At 37.1% G+C, this 10,057-nt stretch overlaps 1 protein-coding gene and 1 non-coding gene across 2 annotated transcripts in view; both read left to right on the top strand.

The window, feature by feature from the left end:
• RAPGEF6 (Rap guanine nucleotide exchange factor 6) overlaps positions 1-10,057 on the top strand; it is a 231,350-nt gene that overhangs the window by 188,122 nt on the left and 33,171 nt on the right. Inside the window, exons 19-20 of the mRNA XM_004696982.2 lie at positions 1,215-1,455; positions 3,316-3,699. Coding sequence (XP_004697039.1) covers positions 1,215-1,455; positions 3,316-3,699 — 625 coding nt within the window. The remainder of the gene's footprint in view (positions 1-1,214; positions 1,456-3,315; positions 3,700-10,057) is intronic.
• LOC115873941 lies at positions 4,704-4,866 on the top strand. The gene has a single exon (XR_004048709.1). It is a non-coding gene; the product is annotated as a U1 spliceosomal RNA (small nuclear RNA).

Below are 10,057 nucleotides of genomic sequence, written 5' to 3' on the forward strand. Positions count from 1 at the left end.
CATTATTTTCGTTGCTGCTTCATAACTGTCATTTTGCTACTGTTAAGAATCGGGCAACCCCTGTGAAAGAGTCGTTCGACCCCCAAAGGGGTCGCGACCCACAGGTTGAGAACCACTGAGCTACAGGTTACAACAGATTCGTGAACTCAGCCAACCACATTGGTGGCAGGGCCTCCCTGCTACAAAGAAGACGCGTTTTAGACAGTACTCAATTGTATGGGCAAAAGAGTTTGAGGACTGATGTTGTGAAATTGTGTAACAGGTCATTCTAGTTTTTATTCTGTGGAAAATGAAGCATTCCAACAAAGGGTTTTAATGTTGTTGTTATTTGCACTCATGCTGTTGAATGCTAAATGCAAGAGTCTAACTATGATGCTAAATAAATGTCTTTTTTAAAAAGAGCTATAGTCTCAGAAAGCCAAGAGGGGGCAGTTCTACTCCGTCTTACAAGGTTGCTATGAGTCAGAACTGACTTGCTGTCAATGAATTTGAGTTTTCTGATTCACTTTAGAAACATTATTTTATGATAGCATTATAAATGCCCTGGGGCATAGGGTAATTCTATTGATTGTGCCATTAATTTAACTAATGGCATAGAATTTAAAAACTGAAAAGGAAATAATACATGTATTGGCCAGTTTCAGACGCAATACATGAATTGTTAACTTGTACAGATTATAAATTCTTAAGAGACTAGACACTGTTTACACAAAAATTGTGAGTGGGTGATAGGACAAAACTTTCTATAACACTCATCACATAGGTAGAGCCATGCCTACCAGAGTAGTACATATCATAAAGCAAGGAGGTTAATGAAAATAGTAAATATATGGTAGTCCCAGGGCCAGTTCATTGAGCACAGTCAAAGAAAGATCCAGACCAAAGTCCAGCGACCACTAATTCCATAACCTTGAGATAGCAGCCGTCTGCTTCCTCTCACACCAGCACATTTCAGCCTTCAGTGCAAGGGAGTATGTTCAGTTTCATAAATGGGTCACAGGTGAGTGAGTGTGTGTGTGTGTGTGTGATATATTTTGTCATCTAGAAAAAATAAGCTTCATTAATAAATGTAGTAGTGCTTTCTGTTAACTTCTTAAAACAGGAAATTACTATTCTACTTGAACTGGATGATTGTGTCCCAAATTGCTTTAGGATTAAAAGTTTTCTATTTTGTTTTTTTAAATAACCTGGCACATCTTTTTTTATATATATAGATATTCCTGATCAAGTTATAAGAGTTTTCAAAGCAGATCAACAAAGTTGCTACATCATCATCAGTAAAGACACTACAGCTAAAGAAGTAGTTTGTCATGCTGTTAATGAATTTGGTTTGACTGGTGCATCCGACACATACTCTCTCTGTGAAGTTTCTGTTACTCCTGAGGGTGTCATAAAACAGAGAAGACTTCCCGACCAGTTCTCCAAGTTAGCTGATAGAATCCAGCTTAATGGAAGGTGAATATACTGAATAATAAATGTGTTTGTTTGTACACGTGCTTTTTTGATCCCCCATTAAAAGAGGTGTTTTAAGTAGAAAGATCATGTTGTAAGAGATACTGAGTTCTGTAAAAGTAGATTAGAGTTGTTTGAGGTTTTGCTTCATTTTCCCAGCTTTTCTTGTGTCCCATAATTACGTAAATGAACCTTAGAGGGTCAGCACTCGTAATGACTTCCCACAGTGGGAGAAGGACAGGCCGGACAAGCAGCTTGCTTAAATGTTTTAGCATACTGACTAAGCCGAAATCTTCAAACCATTGATAGAAGTCTCCTTTTACAGATGAGAAAACTGTTACATATAATCATATATGTATCTGAGTATGTGTTTAGTATAATAATACATGTATATAAATTTATTTTTACTATGTACAGTATTTACTTGACAAAGGACTTTATAATTTTCAAAATTCTTTTTCTAATTAATTGGTTTCCTTTTCCTGCATAGGAAATTTCCTAATTCAGGAAAATTATTTAAATGGGGGCTCTGAAGATCATGTAGATGTTATTTTGATAAGTACACTTGTTAGTATTTTCTTTACTCTGGAAATTTTTTCTGAGAATACTCTTTATAGAGAGTCCAGTGTACATACAGAAAGAGAAGCTTGGGAACCTTAAACTGCCAGGCTATCATGGTCCCTCTATAAAGAGTAGATTTGCTCAGCTTTGCTGGTTATATGTGTTGGGTAAGCCCTGGACCTTTGGAGCTAACATGCTCAAATTCAAATCCCAGTTCTGACTCTGTGACCTGGAGCAAAGTATTTAGCTGCTCTCTATTTGAATTTTCTCATCCATAAGCTGAGAATGGTAATTATAGACCAAATTGAATAGGGATTTTTATTAGGATTAAATAAGCATCTATAAATGTTAGCTATAATTATTTTTATTATTTCTAATATAGTGATTTTCAACACTATTATTTATTGCAATGCCTTAGACATGTGAACTTCTTAAAGGCAGGGGAGAAAAGGAGGTGTAGGTATAGTTTGTTGGTGGTTAGCAGCCAAATGCGTAGAACCCACCCCACCCCACCCCCCAGCCACCAGGGCTCCTGAAGATATAGATGCACACAAACTTAGATACATTGTAGGGAAGTTATACCACAAAAAAAGCCTGTCATGAAGTAAAGGCTTTATTTTAAGCATCAGACTTGTACAAGATGTTTCCCAATTATAATTCTTTTAGACTAGTCTCAGAGTTTAGGTACCACAGAATTATTGAACTGAAAAAGAAAAGAGGAGTTATAGGTCCTTTATAGGGTTGCTGATCAATACCATTTGGTGGAATGAACTTTGGTGTTTAACAAGGAGACACCATTAGAGTGATGTCCCCTTCCTTTTGGGTTTTATTTGTCTTCTCTTAGAACTTTAGAAATAGAAAAATAAACAGCAACAGCTTCTTAATAGAGATGTTAACAGTCTGGTGCGAGTATTCATTTTGTCCTGCTCAGATTTCATTTCACCCCAGAACAGACACTTATCTAATACCAACTAAGTCAGGTGCTGGCCTTGCCCTCCTCAGACAGCAGATTTTATTCTCAAGAATATAAACACACGTTTATTTCACAAGAATGAGTCATAAATTATTAAATTCACAGAATCATCAACATAATTTTTGCTCTTTAAAATAATTGACAGCAACTTGCAGAAAAGCCCTTCTCATTTAAAGTCTTAGCTTTCCATTGCATTTATCAGTGAATATTCTAACATTTTGAACAATTAGTTATTAACAGTAAAATTGAAATGATATTTTGTAACAGTAATAGGAAAAGTAATCTTACAAATGTGAAAATATTTATAAACACAATTCTTGTTTTTTAAGGTATTATTTAAAGAATAACATGGAAACAGAAACCTTATGTTCTGATGAAGATGCTCAAGAATTAGTTAAGGAAAGCCAGCTCTCCATGCTGCAGCTCAGTACGATTGAGGTGGCCACTCAGCTGTCAATGAGAGACTTCGATTTGTTTAGAAATATTGAACCTACTGAATACGTTGATGACCTTTTTAAGTTAGATTCCAAAACAGGAAATACTCACTTGAAAGCGTTTGAGGACATTGTAAACCAAGAAACATTTTGGGTTGCCTCAGAAATTTTAACGGAATCAAATCAACTCAAACGAATGAAGATTATTAAACATTTTATTAAAATAGCACTTCATTGTCGAGAATGTAAGAACTTCAACTCTATGTTTGCAATAATAAGGTAAGTTTATTCAAAATAGGTTCAAACAGCTGCGTGTGTTTGAATTGGGCATGTGTTTTTAAATACCCAGAAGAAAGCTCATTTAATATACTCATATTAATGCATTGTCAGATGTAAAATTGGTAATCATAATAGTGCCTATGCCAGAGTGTTGTGAGGATTCAATGAATTAGTATATTGAAAGCTTTCAAAGCATCCTGAGGTTTTTCCAAATTTTTATGTTTTCCTTTTTGTACTATTATAGTTTGATTTATTTTAAAGTTTTATCGTTTATAAATTTGTGTAAACATCACTTAAAGTTATCCCAATCCGTTAATCCGTCATGTTCATGAAATATGCAATGCTGTCATTCTGAAGTTGGCTCAGGACTGGGTAGTATTTCTTCTTTGGTGCACAGGGTAGCTATAGTCGGAACTGACTTGATGGTACCTAACGAACAGCAACATCATATACCTAAGTTCCATATATATGAAGGTAAATCAAAAAGCATTGCTATTTAGATTCCAGTTCGTAAGTGCACAAGTTTACTTCAAACAGTACACGCTTAAACATGCCTCTGATCAGTGGATAGCTGCAGACAAGTTCTCTAATACATTTGTCTTAGTCTCCTTAAAAAAAAACCATACTCACTGCCATCAAATCACGACTGACTCATAACGAGCCTATAGGGCAGGGTAGAACTGCCCCTGTGAGTTTCCAAGACTGTAACTGTTTACAGGAGTAGAAAGGCCCTGTCTTTCTCCCAGTTTCTGGAGGCTTTGAACTGCCAGCCTTTTGGATCACAGCTGGTAAACACCACTCCACCAGGGCTCTCTAGTCGCCTTAGGAGTCTCAAAAAGCCAAATCAGAGCAGTGACCTCCAGGAAGGTCGCTGGGCCAGTTAAATTAGCGCAGAAAACAACTGTTTTCAGGGTTCTCTAAGGATAATCTTGATAGATTTTTTTAGAAGGGCACAGGACAATCATGTGAGCTTAGGAAGAAATTTTAAGAAAATAGAAAATTGCATACTTACCTGGCAGGGGAGATACCATGATCACGAAGGTGGATTTCCCAGGGCGAAGATATCCATTGCACTCCAGATGTGCTGACGCCTGCGATTTCCCCAAATGCGGGAAACTCAACTGCATAATCTGTGGTAGTGGGGGACTGTGTTCGCGCACTCCCCTTAAACAAACAAAAATAGAAAATTGCTTTGGTGAGAAAAAAAAAGCCAAAAAGTTGAATCAGGGAGTTCTCTTCCATCACAACATGCACCTGTTCATTCTTCGGAGAGAGCAAGTCCTGTCCTACTGGAATTACAATCGAAAACTTACCCCATCCACCCAGCAACCTGGATCCTACCCCTTTAGATTGCTTTTTGTTCCCCAAACTCAAAAGAACATAGAAAAGAAACAGAATTTGAGCCTTCCAAGGATGTTCAAATTGCCATTTTAAGATGTGGTGTAAATCTTAAATGCAGAATTCTTCAGATAAAGTTTAGAGGGATGGAAATACCATTTTCAGACATGTATAAACCCAGATGCACTATATGTCACAAAACAATAAATGTTTTGATGTTTTTGTAAATAAAGGTTCTATGATTTTGTAAATAGATTTATACTTAACCTCATGTTCCTTGGAGAAATGTTGATTCAATTTCATTGTTTTATATGTTGCTCAGGAATATAAGTTAGGCAGATTTGGTATCTCCATTGCTTGTCTCCTATATTCACTTTTTTTTCCTAATTCTTTTAAACTCTGTCCACATTTGTTTAATTGCTTTTGTCAGTCATTCCTTCCACATTCCTTAAATACGCGTAAAGTTTTTCTTTGTTTAGGTTCTGATTTGGCCCTCATTTCTGTGTTGTTGTTGATTCCCCTCCATTTATTTCCTAAATTTTGCTATTTAAATTTTTATCAACTTTTCATACCATATTTTCCCTAAACTCGTGCATTGTTGCACTAAGCTTATTTTATAAGTTACTGAAATCTTGACTGGAGCGGTTGGTTCCTCTGTTTTTATTGGGTTGTGGCAGCATCTGCTTTGTGTCTTTAGGTATTTGTTTGTCTTTGAAGTAACTTATTATAGATCCTATATTTGTTCCTCCTTTTTGAATGAGATGAGCTCTCCTACACCAGCCATTGGCAGGGGGTTCATACTAGAGAGAAATCAGCTTGGTGGTCCTGACTAGCAGGCGTTGGCTCTAAATGAGTAAATCATTTGTTGTTGTTTGTTTGTTTTTTTTAAGGTGTCAGCAAGCTAACTTTATTCACAGGCAATGGGGACTCCATGCAAGTTTTTTAAATCACTTTTGTTTTTTTTTAACTTCAAGCTTTTTGTGCATTATAAAAAATTTGAAAAGCACAGAGCAAAAAGCAAAGAACACAAAAGGTGTCCAGAATCATTTTGATGATTTCATACAGTTTGACATCTTTCTATACCCTATGCACGTATATGAATGACTGAGCATACCGTATTAGGGGGTTGAGGTCACACAGTATGGATTCATGCATTTTCCCACACACACACACACACCATGAATATTTACCAATTCAAAGTCCCGAAGCCATGAGTATTTTGACAAGCAAGAATATATGCTGACTCATGTCGATTGTTTTACACTTTCCTTTTCTTCAGCATATGCAGGTTGGCAGCTAAATTTAAATTTACTTACTACTTCAGAGTTTCTCTCATTTTTGCCCTGTCCCATGGTCAAATTGCCAAGATGTATTGATTTAATCTGCCCCTTCACTCCATGGTGAAGAACCTAGAATTAGGGTCCAGCCCCTACCTAATTCCATCAGCCATTAGACCCTGTTAATGTCTTGCAAATTAAGGCATTATTTGTTTTGCTCTCAGGGTAAGTTAATTGCTTGAGGTCTACAACAGCAGCATCTTTTGTAGTCCTGTTTGACCTTGGCTACCACTTCTCTCTCAGCTTGATTATTATTGACAATTAGAATACAAAGGTTGGAGACAATTAGGAAGGAACAGGAGTTGAATTATATGGCCTTGGTGAAAGAAATAAAGTTAGAAATAACATGATAGGATTTTGGAAGACCCAACAACTCCTTCATTGCAAATACTTTTTTCAACAACACAAAAGGCAACTATGCACATGGACTTCGCCAGGTGGAATACATCAAAATGATCTGTGGGAAAAGATAAGGGAGATGCTCCATATCGGCAGCTAAAACGAAGCTAGGTGCCACCTGTTGAATAGACCATCAACTGTAAATTCGGCTTTAGCCTGTTAAAGCTAAAGAAAATTAAAACAAGGACAGAAGAACCAAAACACCACCATGAGTATAGCCCACTTGACTATTGAGAACATCTCTGGCATACATTTGACTTACTGAACACCAATGACAGAAGACCTGATGAGTTGTGAGATGACATCAAGAACATCAGACGTGAAGAAAGTAAAAGATCATTGGGGGCGGGGGTGGTCAAAGTGGATGTCAGAAGAGACTCAAATTTGCTCAGTCGCTAAGGCAAATGTAAGAAATGATGAAGTGAGAGAGCTGAACTGAAAGTTTGAAAGGGAAGCTCAAGAAGATAAAGTATTATAATGAAATGTGCAAAGACCTAGAGTTAGAAAACCAAAAAAGAAGGACAGGCTCAGGGTATCTTAAAGAGAAGGAATGAGAAAAATACTCAAGCCTGAAGTTGCAATCTTAAAAGATTTTGTGGACAAAATATTGAATACTGCAGGAATCATCAAAAGAAGATGGAAAAAGACACTATATCTAAAAGAACTAGTTGACATTCATCCATTTCCACAAGCTATGGTACAGCCCAAACTTCCCTGAAGGCATTAGCTCTAAGCAAGACTCCAATCATTGATGGAAGACCAATGGAAATATTTCAACACGTTAGTGAAATGCTGGAAGCACTCACTCGTCTATGCCAAGAAATTTAGGAGGCTAAAACCTAGTCAACTGACTGTATAAGTGATCCACATTTGTATCCATTCCAAAAAAAAGTTGACCCAACAGAATGCAAAAATATAAAAACAATACTGTTAATGTTGCATTCTAGTAAAATTTTGCTGGAGATCCTTCACCAACGTTGCAAGTAGTACATTAATATGGAGCTGCGAGTAATTCAGGAGAGGACATAGAACAAGAGATTTCACCACTGCTATCAGATGGGTCTTGGCTGAAAGCAGAGAATACCAGAATGATGTGTACTTTGTTTTATTGACTGTGCAAAGACATTTGACTGTCTGGATCATCACAAACTATGGATGGCCTTGAGAAGAATGAGATTCCAAAACACTTATCTGTGCTTGTGAGGAACCTATTCGTGGTTCAAAAAGCAGTTGTGCAAACAGAAAAAGACAGGCATCAGGGTTGTATACTCTCACCATACTTATTCAGTATTAATGCTCAGCAAAAATTCAGAGAAGACTAGATGAAGAATTCAGCATCAGGTTTAGAGGAAGACTTATTCGCAACCTTGTTTGCTGAAAGTGAGGACTAGAAGCACTTGCTGATTAATATTACAGATTGCAGCCTTCAAAATGGATTACAACTTAATGTAAAGAAAGCAAAAATCCTCACAAGTGGACCAGTGAGTAGCATCATGATAAGCGGAGAAAAGATTGAAGTTGTCCAAGATTTTACCTTGCTTTGGATCTTCAACCATTGTTAATGGAAGCAGCAGTCAAGATCAGATGGTATATTGCATTGAATAAAACTGCTGCACAAGACCTCTTTAAAGTGTTGAAAAGCAAGGATGTTACTTTGAAGACTAATATGCACCGCGGTGACACAAGCCATGATGTTTTCAATTGCCTCATATGTATATGAAAATTGGACACTGAATAAGAAGACTGAAGAAGAATCAATGTATTTGAATTATAGCACTGTTAAAGAATATTACAAGTACCATGGGCTGCCAAAAGAACAAACAAAACTGTCTTGGAAGAAGTATAACCAGAATGTCTTTTAGAAGCAAGGATAGCAAGACCTCGTCTCACAATCTTTGAACATGTTATCAGGAGAGACCAGTCCCTAGAAAAGGACAGCATGCTTGGTAAAGTGGAAGGACAGTGGAAAAGAAGAAGATTCCAGGAAATTGATTGACACAGTGGTTGCAACAATGGCCTCAAGCAGTGATATGTCATAGGACTGGGCAATGCTTTGTTCTGTTGTCCAAAGGGTCACTATAAGTCAGAACCAACTCAATAGCACCTAACAACATATGACCTTGGACTCTGTTTTGGCAGACCTTCTAATACGTTTATGGGGGGAAAAGATCTACCGACCTGCCTCCGTAGAAAATTATAGCCAAGAAAACCCTGTGGAGCAACTCCCCTCTGTAACACATGGAGTCACCATGAGGTTTCTAATGTGTATGTGGGTTGCTGATACTTTCATGTCTCAGTGGATATGAATTAGTTTTATTATTCATCCCTTTTTGTGGTGGTTTGGGCTGGTTTCTGAGATGCAAAGGGAGCAAAGAAATCATGACTCTGCACTTAGACGTTAAGGGGAGATTTTAAAATGTGATCGTGTAAGGAAAAGTCATGGCTCAGAATCAAAGAGAAATAAAAACATTGAATCACTGTGTTCACTGTTTGGGAGAGTTGAGAGGTAAAGAGATAAGAGAGTTACAACCTAATTGGCAAGAATATCTTTTTGGAATTGGAGGATATCCGAACTTGTTTAAAAGGAGACTTTTTTACTAAATGCATACAGAGCAGGATTAGAACCAGGAAACATGGAAGTGCTGGTATCAAGGACATGAGCGAATAAAATCTCAGAAATAAGGTTGCCTGAGTCACAGAACTTGCCTCAGTGGTTATTTAATGTTTGGGGTTTTTTTTACACCATGAATCAAGCCATTCTCAAGTGTGTATTGTCTCGATAAGGATGTGTTTTAAGTAAAACATAAGCATTGTGATATTAGAAATGTTTCAACTTAAGTATCTGTGTTACGGAATTTTGTCACATACACTATAGAACGTTTTGTGTAACACCAAAGTAGGTAACCATTTGTACCACCAGGGGTCCCTTTTGGTTCTGTCTAAAATGGGAGGAGCCAGACAATAAATAAAGACAAGATTAAGCATCTTGCTGTGCTAATATAGAAGGCCAGAGGTAATGGTTTGGAGTGAGAAGAATCTTATTTTGTTCAGCTGACCACAATGCCTGAGACTCACAAGAATGAGAAACTGGACACGTCACCGGCTCTAGACATGGATTTTGATTGTCTTCTTTTTAAAAAAAATAATTTTATTGGAAGCTCGTACAGCTTTTATCACAATCCATACATACATCCATTGTATCAAGCACATTTGTACATAAGTTTCCATCATCATTTTCAAACCATTTTCTTTCTGCCTGAGCCCTTGGTATCAGCTCATTTTTT

The sequence above is a fragment of the Echinops telfairi genome, unplaced genomic scaffold (genome assembly GCF_000313985.2).
Source record: "Echinops telfairi isolate 266 unplaced genomic scaffold, ASM31398v2 ScPeMD7_7469;HRSCAF=8507_1, whole genome shotgun sequence".
Taxonomy (NCBI): domain Eukaryota; kingdom Metazoa; phylum Chordata; class Mammalia; order Afrosoricida; family Tenrecidae; genus Echinops; species Echinops telfairi.